This window comes from Cuculus canorus, chromosome 27, assembly GCF_017976375.1.
Source record: "Cuculus canorus isolate bCucCan1 chromosome 27, bCucCan1.pri, whole genome shotgun sequence".
In the NCBI taxonomy this organism is placed as follows: domain Eukaryota; kingdom Metazoa; phylum Chordata; class Aves; order Cuculiformes; family Cuculidae; genus Cuculus; species Cuculus canorus.
In genome coordinates, this window is record NC_071427.1 from 1,775,896 (window position 1) to 1,797,091 (window position 21,196).

At 51.1% G+C, this 21,196-nt stretch overlaps 1 protein-coding gene across 1 annotated transcript in view; it reads right to left on the reverse strand.

Annotated features, from left to right (window-relative positions):
• Positions 1-21,196, reverse strand: part of ADAMTS10 (ADAM metallopeptidase with thrombospondin type 1 motif 10) — a 68,074-nt gene that overhangs the window by 37,924 nt on the left and 8,954 nt on the right. Inside the window, exons 2-4 of the mRNA XM_009565706.2 lie at positions 14,590-14,916; positions 7,766-8,130; positions 1,192-1,351 (exon numbers count right to left, since the gene is read on the reverse strand). Coding sequence (XP_009564001.2) covers positions 1,192-1,351; positions 7,766-8,130; positions 14,590-14,677 — 613 coding nt within the window. The 5' untranslated portion in view covers positions 14,678-14,916. The remainder of the gene's footprint in view (positions 1-1,191; positions 1,352-7,765; positions 8,131-14,589; positions 14,917-21,196) is intronic.

Sequence of the window (21,196 nt, forward strand, 5' to 3'; positions counted from 1 at the left end):
AGGGCCAATCGTGCTGTGGAAGCCTGTGGCTCCCTCTGCATGGTCTTTGCTTTCCAAGAAGCAATAGAGAGGAGGCTAACTTTCGTCTGGAAGCTGGGGCATGTGGTAATGTGTCAGCAGAAGGGGAGTCTGCTGGCACTTTGTCCAGTGTGACTTTGGGAGCTGGCATGGGAAGAGCTCGGTAAGGGAAGCACAGAGCACAGGTTGTCTCCAGAGATGCTGGCAGGTCTGAGGACACTCGGAGCCTGCTTAGAACAGGCTGGCAATGAGCCAGTGCCTCCAGAGGCTCCATTCCTTTCAGCAGTGACTCCTCTTCTAGTCAAGTGTCACCAGTGAAGCAGTAGATGAACATCCTGAAGTGACTCACAAACTTGCCAGGAGCAGCAACTGGGAACAGCTCTGCTTCTGCATCCACAAAGTCCATAAGGGCAAATTGGCCACTCTTCAGGGATGGCATCACCTCTCATCCTTACAGAGATGGAGAAGCCTCAGTAAAGTGACGGAGCAGTGTCCTATGTGCATGCAACATTTTGAGTAGGTGGAACAACTTTGCACATCCACAAGGGCTGAGGATTGCAGCCAGGCTCTGGGACACTGACTGACTGCTGGAAAGGACAAGAAGAGCCAGGGCAGATCCGTGTGAGCCCTTTAGGAAGTGAAAGGCCTGTAAGCATGAGAATCAGGTAGATGTGCAATTGCTATGCTGTATAAACTTCTCCCACAGCCCACTGCGATGAACCAGATCCCACATCCCACCTACAAGGCACCTTCCCACCCGGTCTCTATCAGCAGCAGACGTATCTCTATGTGGACACAATCTTCACTGAGTAAAACCCAGAGATCATTCTCTGCTGAGCATACACAAGCTACGATTTCTCAATACCTTGTAAATTGGCCAAATCTGGGAGGATTTCTTAAGAACAGGAAGAGGCAGTTTGTTCTCTTCTATTCCGTGCTCTATTTACAAATGTAAAAGCCCCGCTGCGAAGAAGAAAGTATAAAAGCTTTTCCAAAGCCAGGCCACCAGAAATCCTTACCACCCATAAAAGTAAATATGGAAAACTTGAATGCAGGAGATAAATGTGGTTCTTTGCCACATAGGGCAGGGGAGAACCCTTCAAAACCCTTTCTACCAGAACTTCCCCAGCCTGCACTGGGATGATTTGAGGATGTGTTGGTGTGTCCGCATACCTAGCACGCCGCAGGCTGCATCCATGTGTGGGTACTGGAGAGACGATCGCTTGTACACGACGTGAGGGCTGCCCTTGCCCTCGCTCCCTGTGCTGATGTTGGCTCCTGGGCTCAGTGGTTCGATGAAATATTCCTCCTCATCTGCAACGATCACCCCATGCTGCAGAAGGAAAGAAAGAGATGGCAATAAAAGAGGTAGGGAGAGAACCAGGTGACCTCCTGGTGGCTTCTCGTAATGGGCTTTCTGATGATTAATCACTGAATTTCTGGGTACTGGCAAATACTTTTGAGAATAGGGAGGAATCCTTCATTTACGCACAAAATTTGAAATATATGAACTTACAGACCAGGGTAAACCGAGACAGATGGTCGTGGATGCCTCAGGACATCTGTGTTCACTAAAGTCCTCTGGAAATCACAGTCTCTCCTTGCAAAATTATGAATAAGTTGTTTCCTATTCCACCCACTCAGTCTAATTGAGAGCTGTCTGTGGGCTCCTAAATACCATACCTTCAAACAACAGCACAACTCAGCAGTGAGCTCTGCCTCCTGCACTGAAGAACATCTGAAAACAGCTTAGGACCACGACCACCAGTTGGGAAATTGGGGCACAGAGCTGCAGAGAGGTGTAGATGTTCAGAGGCTTTCGAGAAACATACGGAATCTTTAAAACCTGAAGTCTGATCTGCAGTGAGGCAACCGGCAGGAGTCACAACCTTTCTCTGCAGCCTGAAACCTGAGTTGTGTGCCCTGCAGGCTTGACAGCCCCTTTTACACCTCTGACTTACTGCTTCAGTCAGATGATCTCTGGTCTCTTATCTGTTTCCTGTTGTTCTTCCTTATTTTCTTCTTGGAATGAATGAATCTCAGCTGTGAGCCCAGACTCTGTGAGTGGATCCACTCGTGAGACATTAAGGCAGGGGCATATCCCAGCAGGATGAGTAGCCAAACCCACCAGGTGCTTGAAAGATCTCTCTTCTTCACCTGGTCGTACCTTCACAGCAAACTCTCCCCCTACCTAAAAGGTCTGAGCCACCTCAAACATTTCTGGCAGCCCAATACAAGTAGAAGCTCCATCGCTCTGACAGCTCCTGGCACTGAATCTCACGGAACCCCAAGAACATGGGTATGGTGTCAGCTGAACTCTACCAGCGAGTAACTGAGGTACAGAAATACGCTTGGTGTTGCTCAAGCAGGCCAAGAAGTACCTCGAAAGTCTAAGAGCCACGTTAACCTGGCTGTCCTCCCACTCCCTGTGTGCAAGTAGAGCTCTGGGAGCAGAGACACCCCGGTCCTGCCATCAGTTCTACACCCATGGATGCCTCCAGCTCCACTCTGTGCAAGGAGGACGGGAGCCCTGATCTGCCAGGACACGGAGCAGGGACACAGCTCCCTGTAAAATAGAAAGCCAATTGTGTCCTGGGCTGCATCAAAAGCAGTGCGGCCAGCAGGGCGAGGGAGGGGATTCTGCCCCTTTACTCCACTCTCATGAGACCTCACCTGGAGTCCTGTGTCCAGTTCTGGAATCCTCAACGTAAGTTATGGAACTGTTGGAACGGGTCCAGAGGAGGCCACGGAGATGATCCGAGGGCTGGAGCCCCTCTGCTGTGAGGACAGGCTGAGAGAGTTGGGGCTGTTCAGCCTGGAGAAAGGAAAGCTCTAAGGAGACCTTAGAGCAGCCTCCAGCACGGAAATGGGCTCCAGGAAGGCTGGGGAGGGGCTTTTTACAGGGACCTGGAGTGACAGGATGAGGGGGGATGGCTTTAAATTGGAAGGCGAAGATTTAGATTAGACATTAAGAAGAAGTTCTTCACGATGAGGGTGGGGAGGCCCTGGCCCAGGTTGCCCAGAGCAGTGGTGGCTGCCCCATCCCTGGAAGTATTCAAAGACAGGTTGGATGGGGCTTGGAGCCCCTGATCCAGTGGGACGTGTCCCTGCCCATGGCAGGGGGTGGGACTGGATGGGCTTTGAGGTCCCTTCCAACCCAAACCATTCCATGATTTTGTGATCCTGAGCTTCTTGCATGGAAGGGAGCAGCTACGTAACAGTGTTATTGATGGGCATTTGTGGGGGAGAACCTCTCTGGGGTGGACGCTGCCTCTGTAATAGGGTCTCTCCTCCTTTCCCTCCCCACCACAAAAGCTGAATCGGAGCAGTGTGTGCACAGTGAAGTCCCCATCTCCAGAGTGCCGGGGGATTTCCTCCTGCACCAGGCTCTGTTGCTCTTGGCTCAACTCCACCTTTTCAAACACAAGTGAGGTACTGTGAGGTTAGCCTGGCGAGGGCTCCGGCGGAAAGCCGAGTGTCGGCCGGCGAAGCCAGCTGGCTGCCGGCTTTGTGGGATGGGGAGAAGGAGGTCACCACCGGCTTGGGGCAGAGCGGCAGGAGGGGAGAGAGCATGTCCTGCCTGAAATCCATATATTGGTAGAAAAGGGCTGTTCTTACTTAAACCCAGAGCCTCCGCAGAGCCTGAGAAGCAGAAGGCTTCACCGCCTACCTGGCATCCTTCGGCAATGAAGCTCGGCCGTCACAGGAGTCTGAAAACTGCCCCAACCGCTGACCCCAAAGACCAAGCTCTGAGGTCTGGGCGCTGGATGGGCTACATGCATGTAGAAAGAGGGTGGAGAGAAGCCCTTAGAAAGATCCTTGCGGTTTGTGGGGGAGCTAAACTGGATATCCTGTGTATGATTCACCCAGGTCATCTGCAGAGCAAGGATGGTTTATGCTATTAGCTTATAACCACACTTAGAAAAGCACAGCCACATTCTGCAATTCCGCTCTTCCACCTCCTCAAACGCGCACACGAGCAGCTCAACATTAGCCTCAGCAGCATTTAATGTTCACGCTGCCTTCAGGAGGCTTTTCAGATGAAAGCACAATTTCAGCACAGACATGCAGGGTTGAAAACCTGGCTTTTAAATTGTCCTTTGATGAACTCTGACACAAGAGGCAAGACAGCAGCATTTCTCTCCTAAAGATGCCCTCTCTCCTCAGTTTTTTGATGGTAGGACACAGGTCCTTGGGGTCTCATGCAGCTGCTGGGATGAAACAAAGCTTGGCTTAAGACATGGGTTTCAGCTCCTGGCCAGGCTGAGGCAAAGCTCCCCAGGCTGCTCCCTGCAGAATCCTGCTGCTTCGTGCTCGGCCCTGCTGGCACCTCATGGCTCTGCCTTTTTGGGAGAATGGGCCACTTTTTGCTTCCGAGAATTTAAGCCCTGTGACTTTTCCCCTGCTCAGCCTAAAGCGCAGCACCACGTGCCCTCCACAAGAGAGGTGTGGGATGAGCCACGCTGCCTGCTTGCCCTCGGGTTGGGGTGACAGTGTGTGTGGGAACGTGAAGATGAGTCTACAGGAGCATGCCCAGATATTGGCAGTCCAAAGTTGGGGTGCCATAAGGTCAGAGTTACATCCTGGGTGTTTGAAACCAAACTGGTTTACAGTGGTACTCCGTGCAGACACAGAAATTGCTCAGGGATGTGGGAGTTCAAGGACAGGAGAATGGCTTGGGGTAGAGCTTTTTGTTGGATGCTTCTGTGGATGCAGTTGTCTCTTCCCTCCTCCTCCTGCCCAGCTCTCCCTGTAATCAACACTTGGTCTCTGCTTGTGCTCATTCAACAACACAACACACAACCCCTTTGGCATCATGAAGCCCAAGTGGCCAACCCTGTCCTGGGCTGCATCTAAAGAAGCGTGGCAGCAGAGTGAGGGAGGGGATTCTGCCCCTCTACTCCACTCTCATGAGACCCTACTTGGAGTTCTGTGTCCAGTTCTGGAATCCCCAATGTGAGAAGGATATGGAACTGTTGGAATGGCTCCAGAGGAGGCTACAAAATGATCCAAGGGCTAGAGCACCTCTACTATGAGGACAGGCTGACAGGGTTGTTCAGACAGGAGAAGAGAAGGCTCCAAAGAGGCCTTACAGAGGCCTTCCAGTACATGAAGGGGTTACGAGAAAGCTGGGGAGGGACTTTTTACAGGGACATGGAGTGATAAGATGAGGGGGAATGGCTTTAAATCGGAAGGGGAAAGATTTAGACTAGGCATTAGGAGGAAAAAATCCTTCATGATGGGAGTGGGGAGGCCCTGGCCCAGGTTGCCCGAAGTGGCTGCCCCGTCCCTGGAGGGGTTCAAGGCCACGTTGGATGGGGCTTGGAGCAACCAGATGGAAGGGGGCTGGAACTGCATGGGCTTTAAGGTCCCTTCTGTCCCAAACCACGATCATCAGTGAGGCAACAGGAGTCACTGTGTGCAGCTCCCCTTGGCGTGTGACAGCATGAACCTGAACTTCTAGACCTCAGCAGCTGGAGACCCTCCCTCTCCCTCCTCGCCCCCTCCAAAGCAGACTGATGCCTGCCTGGAGGGGATCACGCTGTGGCTGAGGGATGGCATGAGTGGATCAGCTGTTATTGCTCAACCAGAGCTCTGCAACAGATCTCTGACGGCAAGTACAACCCCACTCTGTCAGCTAAAAAGACTCTTCTCATCCAAATTCCTGGCCCTATCATCCTCGCTAACCCAGAAGGGCTCCTCTTCCCTCCTTGCTGACGTCTGTATCTCTCCAGGGCAGAAGGACAGAGTTCAGGAAAAGGAGAGGTTGTTGGATGACCCTCTGTCTCTCTTTGTGCCTGGCTGCCTTCAGACAGCCCCTGGTATCTCTCCAGAGATAAACACAGGCTGTGGACTGGATTATCCCAGTTCAAGTGCTGCTGGGCCACTGCTTGCCCTGGACTCGCTGCCCTCTGAAGCGCGAGGGTGGGTTAACGCCGGCAGCACCCAGCTCACCCTTCAGGGCTTTTGTGAACACCGGGAAATAGTCTACCACTCCAGCAGCGTTCCCATATCTAAACAAAGGGCTAACGAGGGAACCAACGGTTTGCACAGCTCGGATTTCTGGCTGTGAGATAGAAACATTAAACTCTATGATATAACGAGTCAGATTCTCATTTCTGTTAATAACCCACAGCACTGTTCTGGCAGTGTAATTCAGCAATAAATCAAATGTGAATTCATCCCCATTTGGAAGCTCTTCCATGCTGCCAGAATACTGCTACGAGGTGGGGCCGTAGCATAAATACAAAGCTGGCCTACAGAGGCTTTTTCTACGTGTTACCCCTCCAAGGGAGCCATCATCCTTGGGATTCGCCAACAGGGTATGTTTGCTCCATCCCTCCAGCTGGCAGGTCATGAAATGCATGTTGTGAGCCAGAAATATCAGAAAATCACAGAAAAAATATGGATGGAAGTCCTTAGTCTATTCCCAATGCTGGAAGAGCTAATGAATCATACCTGGAGTATTTTTTGAGAGGCATTTGTTTGGCTTATTCTTCAAGATTTCAAACAATGTAGGGGCCATGCACTCTCCAAGAAATCTAGTCCAGAGCTCAGCTATCCTTACCACTAATGTCTGCCATTAAGCTTTCTAGCTGACATTTAAGACCATAATGTCTACTCCTAGCTGTTGGGACACGCAAAATCAATCATTCCCACCCCGTTTGCAGCAGCGTTGCTGTTTTAGAAGAGTACCATCTTGTCCCCTCTTGGAGTTCTCTTTTTCCTATTGAAACACATTGGTTATTTCAGTTACCTAACCAAAAGTCACATGTTTAGCTCCTGTAATCTGAACAGAAATGACCGGGAGCCCCAGGAATGTATCTGCAATTTTTAAGGATCTGAATGCACTTTCGACATTCCCAGTTGGGCTGTGAAATTCCTGCCCTCCTGCGTTTCTTCCTCACTAGCAAAACATACCTTCTTCTGTTGATGTTGGAAATGGAGAGGAGAGCTTGGTGAGAGCCAGAATAATGGTCTAGAGCCTTGATTATCCCGTTCCAATTAAAATCAGTGGGAAAAATGCCCACTGACTTTCATAGGAACTGGACTACGACCCATATATGGATCAGAATCCTTTCGAGATGTAATGGAGAGCTCTCTGCAGCTCCTTGAAAGGAGGTTGTGGTGAGGTGAGTGGTGGCCTCTTCTCCCAAGCAACAAGGGATAGGACAAGAGGACATGGCCTCAATTTGTGCCAGGGGAGGTTTAGACTAGATATCAGGAAAAATTTCCTCACTAAAACAGTGGTGAAGCACTGGCAGAGGCTGCCCAGGGAACTGCTGGAGTCTCCATCTGTGGAGGGCTTCAAAACATGTGTAGACATGGCCCTTTGGAACATGGTTTAGTAAGGATGGGGACACTGGACTGACAGTTGGACTAGATGAGCTCAGAGGTCTTTTCCAACCTTAATGATTCCATGATTGGGCAGCCTGATCCAGTGGGATGTCCCTGCCCATGGCAGGGGGGTTGGAACTGGATGATCTTTAAGGTCCCTTCCAACTCTAACTATTCTATGAGCTGTGGCCTTCTTCCCTCTCAACTGACTTTCAATGCTAGTGTGCAATAGTCTAGCTTGACACCAACGCCATGTCTTTCCTACCACCACGGATCCACCCGCTGGGACTCAAATCAGGTTGCACTTCTACAGTAAGGGACAAAGAAGCTTCAATCTGCTCTGCTTTATGAGAAGCTCTTGATGTTAGCATTGCCCTTGGCTGGACAAAACACAGAGGGATGTACTCACCAGTCCATTGCAGTTGCTGATGGCGACCTTTGAGTTCAGGTACTGGTCCTGCAAGTGGCCTGCATAGTGGCAGTCTTCATGGAAATCATGTTGCCAGTCCATGCCATCTCGCTTCCAGTATTCGACAGTGAAGTGCTCAGCCAGCAGGTTGGAGTGCAGCGTCAGGTTGAGCAGGAACTGGGTTCGGTGAGCAGAGACTTTGTAGAAAACCTGCCGCTCCGATGGCTCGTAGGGTAAGGACCCCAGACTGCGCCGAGGGCGTTGCTTCAGCTGGCTTCTCACGTCAAAGGTGAGGAAGTCCCCGTTTTGGTCCACTTGGATGGGGAACGCAATTTCATAGTGATCGAGGCTGGAGAGGAACTCCTCTGGGGAGGGAAAGCAAACACAGGAGGAATGAATTCCGCAAAGAGTGAAACACCCAGCAGCTTCAGAGCAGAGATGGGTGCACCTGAACACAACTGAGCCACAGCCAGCGCAAGGTGGAGGGAAAGGGTCCTCACACAGAGGGACTGCTCAGGGATCCTTGGTGGTTCTCTAAGATCTTCTGTCTACAGAGCACGGGGCTATCAATAGGTCTTGAGCCGACAGAGTGTAATCTTCCTCTGCGTGTGATGGAGAGAAAAAGACTAGTCCAAGGAGCCATTCGGGACACCCAGATTCTGGCTCTGGACTTGGACTACCTCCCTTCTCCTCAGCCCCACTGGGCAGATGAACTCCAGGTTATGTAGGGACACACGCTGCGGTTTGGAGGCTTATTTTAACGTGGGTCCTATCAGTAACAATGCTAGAAATAAGACCTCTTCAAAACCTCTTATAGCAGCCTTCCAGTACTGAAAGGGGCTCCAGGAAAACTGGGGAGGGGCTTTGGATCAGGGGCTGCAGGGAGAGGATGAGGGGAATGGTTTTCAGCTGAAAGAGGGGAGATTGACATGAGATCTCAGGAAGAAATGTTTTGCTGTGAGGGTGGGGAGGCTCTGGCCCAAGTCGGCCAGAGAAGCCATGGCTGCCCCATCCCTGGAGGTGTTCAAGGCCAGGCTGGATGGGGCTTGGAGCCTCCTGATCCAGTGGGAGGTGTCCCTACCCATGGCAGCGGTTGGAACCAGGCGGGCTTTGAAGTCCCTTCCAACCCAAACCATTCCATGATCCTATGAAAACAAGCCAGAATGAGCCTTGGGCGACAATGTTTCAGGAGAAGAGTGTCTCTCTAAGGAACTGCAGGGTTCTTCAGAATTTCCCAGCTGCATTAGTGCATTAGGTACTGGGCACTCTCCTAGGAGGCTCCTTGTAATGCCAATCTTGTAATCAAAATAAGAAAGAGGGTAAGTAGAATTCCCCATCTGTGCCAAAAAGGCAGCAAGAAAAGAAGTCAGACATCCCAACTCCTGAGCCAGGTCCCTATCTACGACGCCACTCCGCCTTCCCAGCTCACCAGCTTGGTACTCTTTATCATATCAGCTTGGCTTAGCACCTCCTTTTAGAGTGCTCGGCTTTTTAAGCCTATCTCCTACCACTTAGGAAATGTGCTCTGACAAGGTCACTATCCAGAACGTCTGCCTGCACTCACACCATAACACTTTTGGCCGTCAAAGACATTGGCACTCTGCAACCTTGACAGAAATGTCTCATTTTCCAAGCGAAACATCACAGGGGCTGCCAGACCAGGCCTGAGCACAGGTCTTGCTGTCTCTGACAGCCCTCGGTACCAGAATAATATTTAAAAACCCATGTACTGGATAGGAGAGCTCTCCCGTCTCTCTCCGTCATGAACCCAGCATGGCTGGAGCTTTGCTCATGGAGCATCTGAAGTCCTGTGTCCGGTTCTGGAATCTCCAACATAAGAAGGATAGGGAACTGTTGGAACAGGTCCAGAGGAGGATAGGAAGATGATCCGAGGGCTGGAGTGCCTCTGCTATAAGGATAGGCTGAAAGAGTTGGAGTTGTTCAGCCTGGAGAAGAGAAGGCTCCGGGGAGACCTTAGAGAAGCTTCCAGTACTGGAATGGGCCCCAGGAAAGCTGGGAATGGATTTTTTACAAAGGCCTGGAGTGACAGGATGAGGGGGAATGGCTTTAAATTGGAATGGGAACATTTAGACTGGACATTAGAATGAAATTCTTCCACAATAAGGGTGGGGAGGCCCTGGCCCAGGTTGCCCAGAGCAGTGGTGGCTGCCCCATCCCTGGAGGTGTTCCAGGCCAGGTTGGATGGGGCTTGGAGCCCCTGATCCAGTGGGAGGTGTCCCTGCCCATGGCAGGGAGTGGAACTGGATGGGCTTTGAGATCCCTTCCAACCCAAACCATTCTATGATTCCATCATTTTCACTCTGGAAGATTCTTGCTGTGCTTTCTGCATCCTATTTGTAGTTGTCTCCTAGGCAAACAGGAAAGCCAGGCTGCTCCAGGGTGGCTGCATTTTGCCTGGCTCCACAGCACCCACCTTCAAAGCCTTCCCAGCCATCATAAATGTGGTTTCCAAATAACCCTCCTACCACACAGCAGCACTGGAAATTTTTCTTTTCCTCTAGTGTGTTTTCCAGTGCGGGAGCCTGACAGAGCAGTTTCATTGGCCACTGATAATGGGACAGTCCTTCCCACCAGCTGGGTTTAGGGGTTAGCACCCATCCTTCCAAACCATAAGCACTTCTGGCAACCTCTCCCTTGCCTCAACAAGCCAGAAATAATTATTAGTTTCTTTAACTTCCTGTGCTCCAGCTTCCCCTGCATCGCTCTGCCTCGCGTGTGATGCAGCCGGGCACACAAGAGTGACTATTTGCACTTAAGCAATGACCTCAGGCTTGGAAAAATTTGCTAGAGGAAGTGTCTTGTTTTTCTTTTTCCTTCTCTGCTGTCCACGTGGGCTTGCAAAATAGTGACTCGGCAGGAGATTTGCACACACAGTGGCTAGAAAGGGCCTGGGACCCTGGTCTGTGGTCTCTGATCCTGACCTAGGAGGAAAAAACACATTAAGAGCCTCGAGGGTGAGGTTGTGTGCAGGTTTTACTGTAGTCAGTCATTGTGCATGCTCCCAGGGATCACAGAATCACAGAATGGTTTGGGTTGGAAGGGACATCAAAGCCCATCCAGTTCCAAACCCCTGCCATGGGCAGAGACACCTCCCACTGGATCAGATTGCTCCAAGCCCCATCCAACCTGGCCTTGAACCCCTCCAGGGATGTCCTTCTGGAAACTGAGGCACAGGAGTAAACATCTCAGAGCAGTGCCCTGCACCCCATGAATGCTTTAAGAAGTGATGCTTTAGAATGGAGATGGCACAGGTGGGAAAACATAACTAGGAGAGACTTTCAACACAAAGAGGAAACCAGTATCCTCGCTCAGTATTATGTCTGGCTTCTTCCTCTCCTCTAAAAACATAAAAGATTAGATTAGGCTCTAAGAGACCAGGACCTCTCTTGATCCCTAACCCTGTGTTTTCCATCCAGCATCACAGATGTTACCTTATTCCCTCCTTTGCTCACCTCTGCCTTGGTCATGCTCCCCATACTATAGACCGTACTAGGAACTCCTGCAAGCAAGACCAGCACTGTTTGACCATCCCTCCCTTCTTTCCTCCCTTCCTTCCTTCCTTCCTGAAAAGCCATCATGTTCCCTCTGCCCTCTCAGCCACTTCACGCTGTATTAATAGATCTTGGCCTGAAACGTGCAGCCTTACACCCGTTGTATCAGAGGCTTCACGCTGGTGATAAGCAGCCTGGTGTTTCCAGAGAGCTGTCAAACATCTTCAAAAGAGCTACTATAAAAAGCCTTTTTGCAGGAAAACTCGACATGTCTATGCAGGACACTGGGAACCCTTGGAGAACCACACACCCTGGGGTAAGGGAGAAAGCTGGGAGGCAGGAAGGATGGGATGTGGGGTGAGGTACCTCATTGTCTCACTTTTGGAGTACACATCTACAGGAGCAGGGACCGCAGAGGAAAGGAAAGGGCACAGGGCAGGCATGAACAAAAAAGAAGAAAAGAGGGAAAGGTGAAAAGTGGAGAAGAAAGGATTTTGTGCCCTCCTTGTAAGCTCACCACTGCCTTTCTCCTTGCAGAGCTGCTTAAAGGATGAAAGAAAAAAAGGAGATGTTTGCTCTGGTCTTGTCACCAGAGCAAAAAGAAGCCCCATTTGCAGCCCAGACACGATTGCTAAGGGATGGCTGTGGAAAACACTAGGGGATCCTGCGGCTTCAGGCTGCCCTGGCATTGTGGCAGTCTCACTACATCCTCCGTTGGTTTATGTGTGGGCTGGGAGCAGTGGGATTAACCCTACCTGACATCCTACAAACCAGGGAATGTCTAACTTATCGCTACAATTACACTAAAGTACAGCAGAAAATCTCCCTTTGATTAAAAAACCATTCAGTGTGCGCTGAATCCTTGCTCAATTGTTTCAGCTGCTGTTCCCTGCGCTGTTCAAAACTGCAGCCTGAGTGTACACGTTCCATCTGAATCTCGTTACATCTCTGCTGGCTTGAAAAGGCCTTCAACGCGGGGCTGCTATTTCCCACAAAGATAATTACAGCTTAGGGCTGTGATACCTTAATCTTTTTCCTGCATAAAACAAATACGCCGATCTGGAATTGTGCACACAGGGCACGTGGGTCCTGCTCCACTGCTGCCTGCAAGTCTTTTGGTCAAAATCAGTGGCTTGTTGACACCACCAGCCTTTGTTCTCTGTGCCTTCAACTGCTAAGAGGAGATAAAAAGGTCTCACCCTCTCAAAAGGGTGTCATGAGGATTATCTCAGCAGCGCGGTGAAGAGAAGCGTTGAGCAGCGTCAATAGCTTTACGCCAACCATTCCAAAGGCAGGGAGCTTTAAAAAGAGCTTTGACAGCAAGAGGGGCCCATGGGGCAGCCTGGCCCTTGGGACTGTGCAGGGATTGGGGAGCTTGGTGCTCCCACAGCACCGTGCTTCCACCACCACCATGGGCTGAGATTCATCCCTGAGAGCTGCTCAGGGGAATCCAAGAGAGCACAAATGCATTAAACTGTAATTTTGATGAGGGTTTAGATTGAGATTCATCAGAAAATGGTGCAGGAACTCATGAGGGAGGGATGGTCTGAGCTGCTGTGGGTCAGGAAGGAGGTGATCTGGCAGCAACGTCCTCCTCAGAGCATCACTCTTTGCAGCCTTGCAAATGCGGTGCTGCAGATGGAGGAAGGTGTGGACTGATGGATGTGGGAGGCACAGAACAGTCAACCCAGGCATTGCCAGAGGCTTTGGCAAAAAGGACCAGAAACCGTGTTTGGTTCAGAGTCAAGAAAATCTGCCTGTGTAACGTTGCACGTTGCGCAGTGCCTGCACAGCACACGGCTCTGGGTCTGACTGTCTCGCACTTCACCCACCGCAACATCCAGTACAACAGTCCCCGTGTTCAGCAAGAAGATGGTGCTCAGACCCAAGACGTCCCATATCCCAGCGAAGGTTGTAGAGAGGTGAGTGTTGGCCTCTTCTCCCAAGTGACAGATGATAGGATGAGAGGCAACGGCCTCAAGCTGCGCCAGGGCAGGTTCAGATTGGACATTAGGAAAAATTTCTTCACTGAAAGGATTATCAAGCACTGAAGCAGCTGCCTAGGGAGGTGGTTGAGGCCCCATTCCTGGAGGTGTTTAAAAGATGGACAGATGACAAGCTTAGGGATACGATTTAGTAGTGGACAGGTACAGTTGGGCTTAATAATCTCAAAGATCTTTTCCAGCCTAGTGATGCTGTGACACTACGTTTCTATGGCACATGGCTTTCAGTTGCCTTTGTTCTTCTTTCCAGTTCTGCCCCATGATGACCCACAGGCATCGTAACCACAGCCTGATGGCATTCTGCTACCCAGCAGCCTGGGCACATCACTGACTGTGGCCCTGCTGCATTTAATCTGGGCACACATATTATTTCAGGATTATGGCTACGTAAATCCGCTGTTGAGGTTTTAACACCTTGCACAGATAAATGTCCATCTAACTTTGGAGCTCTTATCTCTGGGGCCTGTCGGCAGTGGTCATATCACTTCTTAAGAAACAATCACAACAGCAAATGAGCATTTAGCAATTTAACCCCTCTGTGTTACCTGATTTGTACTCTGGGCTGGGTACAAGGCAGCCCACCTCACTTCCCAGCCCCCTCCCTCCTAACTTGGAGTAAATAAGGTACAAAGGCGATGATCTATGAACAAGAGACCCACATTCTACTCTCCTTGAAATTCCTTGCAAGGGTGGCTCTGTATTTAAACACAAGGCCGTTAGAAACACAGAGGTATACAAGACAGGTACAAAGTGCTCACAGCTCAGCAGGTTTGAGCATTTCCTAATGGTATCACTCACAGAAACCTGTGTACAGACTAAAACTGCTCCTCCAGCAGCACATATCTGTCCGGACTCAGCTGGGCAGAGTCCAGTAGAGACCTCCATCCCGGCATGCGACTGCTCGCAAGCGCAGCAGCTGGCTGCACACTCACAACCCTCCTCGTAACAAAGCTTCTATTCATCCAAGGATGCGCCGCTCCACCTGAGTGGAAGGGGAGCTTCCTCTATTGCTACCATATCTCCTTCGCTTCCCAAGCCCGTGGCTCTCTTCTTACCCAGATCCTCCTGCTCTGAGTTCTGCAAAAGTCAAGGAGTGTAGCATCCCAGAGCAAAAGACACCCTTTCCTTGGAGGTTGATGGAAAACACCTGCAAGTTCAACAGGAAGAATTCTGCCGCAGGACAGTGAGCAGAGCAGAGTTGGAGGTGTCTCCACCTGCTCCTCAGTACAACATCACCCTCAGGCTAGCAGTGGGGTTTGTGCCAGTGGAGGTGGGTGGATCCAGCTCCCCTCCCCACGGTGATCCCTACCTTGTGACTGGAACGCGTAACCGGGAAAGCTGCACGCAGCCGCAGTGAAGATGACAGTCCACGTGAGAAGCCTCCAAGCTATTGCCATGGTTAGCGATGCTTGTCTCAGCGCAGGGAGTCTTGTGCGAGCTGAAAGGGCGCTGTCCCAACATGTCTCTCCTTCGTCCACTGCTTATGTAGAGACAGGAGTCCTCGGTCCCTCCGTAGGCATCCTCGGCTGCTCTGTGCTCTCCCCAAAGCAGCGAGGACGATGGGGTCTTTGCAGCGTGCTCTGCCCGGGGGTCAGCATGGGCTAATTAGAAGGACAGGCTCTTGGTGGCATTGCCCCTGTGGAGGAGAGTGGGGTGAATGAATGGGAGAGGGGAAACAAGGGATGGATGTGAAGGAAACAAGGGTGAATGAATGGGAGAGGCAGGGAAAACAAGGGATGGACATGAAGGACATGAGGGTGAATGAAGGGGAGAGACGGAATACAAGGGATGGACGTGAAGGAAAAAGGGTGAATGAAGGGGAGAGACAGGGAATACAAGGGATGGACGTGAAGGACACGAGGGTGAATGAATGGGAGACACAGGGTAAACAAGGGATGGACGTGAAGGACACGAGGGTGAATGAAGGGGAGAGACAGGGAAAACAAGGGATGGACGTGAAGGACACGAGGGTGAATGAAGGGGAGAGACAGGGAAAACAAGGGATGGACGTGAAGGACACGAGGGTGAATGAAGGGGAGAGACAGGGAAAACAAGGGATGGACGTGAAGGAAACAAGGGTGAATGAAGGGGAGAGGCAGGGAGAGGAGAAATATGGAATGGATGTGAAGGACACGAGGGTGAATGAATGGGAGAGGCAGGGAAAACAAGGGTTGGATGTGAAATATACGAGGATAAATGAAGGGGAGAGGCAGGGAGAGGGGAAACATGGAATGGATGTGAAGGACACAAGGGTGAATGAATGGGAGAGGCAGGGAGAGGGGAAACAAGGGATGGAAGTGGAGGAAATGAGGGTGAATGAATGGGAGAGGGGAAACAAGGCATGAACGCAAAGGACATGAGGGTGAAAATGCTGTGCAGGGTGTACAAGGTGAGTCCGATCTTAGAGAGGGAAGAGTGATATGGAAAGAAAGGAGGAGGAAGAGGAGAAAAGGTTGGGAAGCAAGTGCAAATGCAATTAACCAGTTCACAGCATTGGGAAGACGTTACCCTGCTTTGCAGACTAGCAAGCAGCGTTGAGGGGCTTCTAAATCCCTTATACCTGAGGAAAGGCAATCAGAACAAATGGGAGCCCTTTGTCCTTGCGGACAACACCCACAAGGAAGACTTAAGAGTGGCCTGGTCTCAGTTGCCTGATCTCTTAAAGGCAAGCACAAAATAAAAGCATTAGAAACAGAATGGTTTTGGCTGGAAAAGACCTTTAAGATCATTAAATCCAACCCCCAATGCAGCCCTGCTAAGTCCACCACCAGACTGTGTCCCTAAATACAACATTAGTAGGGTGGTGAGCAGGAACCTGGAAATCCCCCCTGCTCCAGTTTCCCTGGCTTTAAAATACGCTTTACTGACTGTCACTGCACGGTGAGAAGAGCGCTCACCCTACGAGTGCATCAGCTAAATGTAAAAAAGGGATTGAAAACAAAGGGCCCATTCAGTGAACTCCCCCTTCCCCTCAGCTCTCTCCACAAATGGATTGAGCGATTCCAATTGTATTTGTTATTTAAAATGATTTGCTAATTGCTTCAGTGAAAGCTTGTTGGCTTGCAGATAATTCCCACTCAGTCCGAGGCAATTATACAGAAATCGCATTGTGCTGGAGAGTTGCATAAAGCCTGTGGGTTTTGTTTCTATCTAGCATTTAGATGATCATAGAATCACCAGGTTGGAAAGGACCCACTGGATCATCGAGTCCAACCATTCCTAACACTCCCTAAACCACATCCCTAAGCCCTTCATCCACCCGTTCCTTAAACAACTCCAGGGAAGGCGACTCGACCCCCTCCCTGGGCAGCCTCTGCCAGTGCCCAATGACTCTTTCCGTGAAAAATTTTTTTCTGATATCCAACCTGAACCTCCCCTGGCGGAGCTTGAGGCCATTCCCCCTTGTCCTGTCCTCTGTCACTGGGGAGAAGAGCCCAGCTCCCTCCTCTCCACAACCTCCTTTCAGGCAGTTGTAGAGAGCAATAAGGTCTCCCCTCAGCCTCCTCTTCTCCAGGCTAAACAACCCCAGCTCTCTCAGCCGCTCCTCATAATACTTATTCTCCAGCCCCTCACCAGCTTCATTGCTCTTCTCTGGACACACTCCAGAGCCTCAACATCCTTCTTGTGGTGAGGGGCCCAGAACTGAACACAGTACTCAAGGTGCGGTCTCACCAGTGCCAAGTGCAGAGGGAGAATCACCTCCCTGGACCTGCTGGTGACCCCATTTCTGATCCAAGCCAAGATGCCATTGGCCTTCTTGGCCACCTGGGCCACTGCTGGCTCATGTTCAGTCGGCTGTCAACCATTACCCCCAGGTCCTTCTCTTCCGTGCAGCTCTCCAGCCATTCTTCCCCCAGTCCGTAGCGCTGCACAGGGTTGTTGTGCCCCAAGTGCAGGACCCGGCATTTGGCCTTGTTGCGAGCCAAGTTCCTCCTTGGATCTGCCTCGTGTCCTCAGGGCAGTCTGCAATTCATTTCCAGTTCTGTTTTCCCATCTTTACTATGTAGTGAGTGTTATTTGTGCTTTGGGGGTTTGGAATAACACCCATCACAGGTCAGACTATGTATGTGAGGTACAAGAAGAAATCAGAGATATGAGTCCTGCTCCTCTAATTAATCTAAATAAGTAAATTATTTTCTCCTACCAGATAGAAATGCTGGGAGGATTAATCGTGCTTCTTTAAACACAATTTGGAGTTTCATATTTTAAATTTTAAGATGATTAACTGTTCATTTGCAGTTAAAAATAGCCAAAGGCCACCAGTGAGGCCTTGGACTGGTCTCCACAGTCACATCTGGTGCCACTTGTCAGGTCGGTTTCTGCAAAGCCTGGACACACACCCATGACAGTGGCCTTGAAGACTGTGCAACCATGAGAATAAACTGCCTGAGCAGGGAAAACCTGCCTAAATCTTGTCTTGGTTAGTTCTGTGCACCCACAACAGGTAAAAAAGAAGCAGGCAGCAAAGGCAAGAAGGATGGCAAGACTTCTTTGGTCGTCTTCCACCATGACACGATCTCTGGGCAACCTGGGCCACCGCCTCCCCACCCTCACAGGAAAACATATCTTCCTAATATCTCATCTCGATCTCCTCTCTTTCAGCTGAAAACCATTCCCCCTCATCCTATCCCTGCACACCCAGATCAAGAGCCCCTCTCCAGCTTTCCTGGAGCCCCTTTCAATACTGGAAGCTGCTCTAAGGTCTCCCTGCAGCCTTCTCCAGGCTGATCAACCCCAATTCTCTCAGCCTGTCCTTGGACAGGAGGTTCTCCAGCCCTCAGATCATCTCCGTGGCCTCCTCTGGACTCGCTCCAACGGCTCCATGTCCTTCCTGTGCTGAGGACTCCAGAACTGAAGGCAGAGCTCCAGGTGGGGTCTCACCAGAGCAGAGCACAATCCCCTCCTTCGCCCTGCTGGTCCCCCTGCTTTGGATGCAGCGCAGGACTTGGCTTTCTGGTCTCAATCACCCATTGCTGGCTGATGTTGAGCTTCTCATCCACCAGCACCCCTTCTCTTCAGGGCTGCTCCCAATCCATTCCCTGCCCAGCCTGTGTCTGTGCTTGGGATTGCCCCGACCCAGCCACCCTCTGCCGAGTGGGCAGAGCTGGGGCTGTAGGAGCACACAGCCAAGCATTGCGGATGCTGCTCCCCGCGGGGCTGTGGGAAGCAAACTGGAAAAGGGAGAAGGTGAAACGAAAGCCGGGTGTGCTGTGGCCCTCTCCTAAGTCAGCATTTTTCAGCATCTATTAAAGCTTGAGATTCCAACTTTGAAATCCTGTCACGGCTCCAAGGTCTGCAGACAGAAAGCTGCTCAGCTGAAGGATATTTTCTCCTGGGCTTCACACTACTAATTTTTCTTGTTTTCCAGCTGTTGAACCCGATTCTTCAAGGCTGTCATTATTTCCCCTCCTTTCTCTGACTCTTCGTGACCCTGAGCGGTGGCAGTTGTGGCTGTTGATCCTTTATCCTTCTCCTTCAGTCCCATCACCTCAGCATCCCCTGGAGCAGGGACTAGGAAGGAGCTGCCGGCTCCGAGACCCCGCAACCCTGACCTTGGGGGAAGGAGACGTGTTCCGAGCAACCCATGTCAGGAATTACAGCTGCAAAATTCCCTTAAGCCAGGCTGGGGGAAGGGCCCGGCTTTCATTCCTCCACACACACAGTAAGGAAAACACGGCCCCTTCGCAGCGATGCTTCACTTCCGAGCCCCCGACGAGCCCTGCGAGAGAAGGACCCGTAACAAGGAAGAGAGAACTGGAAGAGCGAGGGCTGCCTTGATCCATGGAGTTTTCCATCACCTCAGTTCCCAGATTTTGCTCTCTGAGAGGCAATGCCTGCATGGGGGGCAGCAGGATGCCAGGGTCTCATTGGCCAGGATGGAGGTGGCCACGAAGAGGCATGAGGTGACCTCTCTGGTCTCGTGCCTCCCTCGCTTGGGCTGGTTCCGATTTGTTCCTTCCCGAGGAATTCGTTGTCCTTGGCAGGCGCCCCGCGAGCGGCTGACGCTCCCCGCTCCTCGCGCCAAGGTGGCTTTCACCGCGTGAACCCGTGGGCTGGGCTGCCTGCGCGAGGAGGCGGTGGCGGCAGAGACGAGGGGAGCGGAGGTCGACACCAACGGAGCCAATGATGACTTTGAGGTCGCCTCTTCCCACACCGAAAACACGCAAGAAATGAGGGGGCTGGGAAAGGGGGGTTAGAATTCAAGCTGGAATCAAGCAAAGAGAAGAGAAAAAAGAAAACCAGATGACAACTGTTACTAATTTCAACATCGGGGCTGCAGACAGAATTCCCTGAAAGCCCGGCTTTTTGGCCAGGGAGACAGTTTTATGGGAAGGTAATAGGAAGCAGATGGACTCTGCTCGGGGCCAAGAGGAAGGTTCAAGGTGCCTCCTAGTGCAGAGAAGAGGAATTTAACTGCTTTTAAAGCTGCAGGCCCTGGTGGCTTCCAGGTTTCTCATCCAACTTTTGCAAATTATGAGCTCAGATGTCCTTTTTCCCTTTTTGTTTTGAGAAAGAAATAAATACAAACACAGATTTATGCTTCCATGTTTCCCTGGTGGGAGGAAATACTTGCAGCACACCTAGAATCATAGAAGTGTTTGACTGGAAAAGACCTTTGAGATTATCAAATCCAACTGTCCCTGTCCACTGCTAAACCAGACCCCGAGCACCTCATCTGCCTGTCTTTTAAACCCCTCCAGGGATGGTGACGCCATCACCTCCCCGGGAGCCTCTGCCAGTGCCTGAGAACCCTTTCAGTGAAGACATTTTTCCTAATATCCTAATATCTCTCATCGAGTCCAAGCATTCCTAACACTCCCTAAACCATGTCCCTGAGCACCCCATCCACCCCTCTCTTAAACACCTCCAGGGAAGGTGACTCAACCACCTCCCTGAGCAGCTGTTCCAGTGCCCAATGACCCTTTCCATGAAAAATTTTTTCCTGATGTCCAGGTGCCACGATGATGCCACGTTCCACAGCTTGACCTCAGTTTTGCCTCTGATCCCATCAACACTTTAGACTTGGTGGAAGGGCAGCTATGAAGCCGCCGTGTGCAGCCCATACCAACACAACACCACACCAATTTCTACTCCTCCATCCACTCCGACTTGAAATTCTCTGATTAGTTCAAAAGTTATCATCATCAGGTGAAAAGCTGCAAACGTGACTTGCTCCATGGGTCTAATTTTCTTTGCAAACCAGGCTAAATCCAGACTGCAGGGTGCTGGGCTGTTTCACCTATGGGTCATGCCAGGGAGGCACTTGGCAGCAGAATCACCACAGTTCTCAGGTTTCTCCTGCTTGGACACCCTGCTCTTACCAACTGCCTGTTGTCACAGCTGCCCACTGGGGCCACAGAGCAAACCTTGCAGTGCCTGTAGCTCGTGGATGCCAATCCTAAAATCATTGTGTTTTCTGAAGAAACAGCCCCCTGCTCACCTGCCGTCGCTGCTTCACGGAGGCTCACGAGTTTTGGCTGTAAACCGTTGGCTGAAATCTACTTCCCAAACACTGCCGCAAGGCAGAAGGACAACTCTTCCACGTGGTCTCCAGGAACAGTCACAGTTTCAGCTCATGCTGCTCTGCTCAGGGGACACTCAGAAAACCACCACACGCCTGTCACTGCCTGACCCGCAGAGCCGAGCATCATCGGGGTCAGGGGAAGGGGGAACCCAGACCACCAGTCCCACCTCCTTGAGAGAGCAAGAACACGGGAGGGCTCGCAAAAAATGTGTGAAAGCTGAGGAAATCATTTAATTGGGAACTGGGATGTCTGAAAAGCAAAAGCCCTGGTGAGCTTTGCCAGGCAGAGGCTGAAGCCATCCCTGCCCAGGACTCCAGGAGCAACTTAGAGTAACCTTTGTGTGGTTGGCCTTGCAGAATCACCTGTGCTGGTGGCCACCTCCAGCACCAA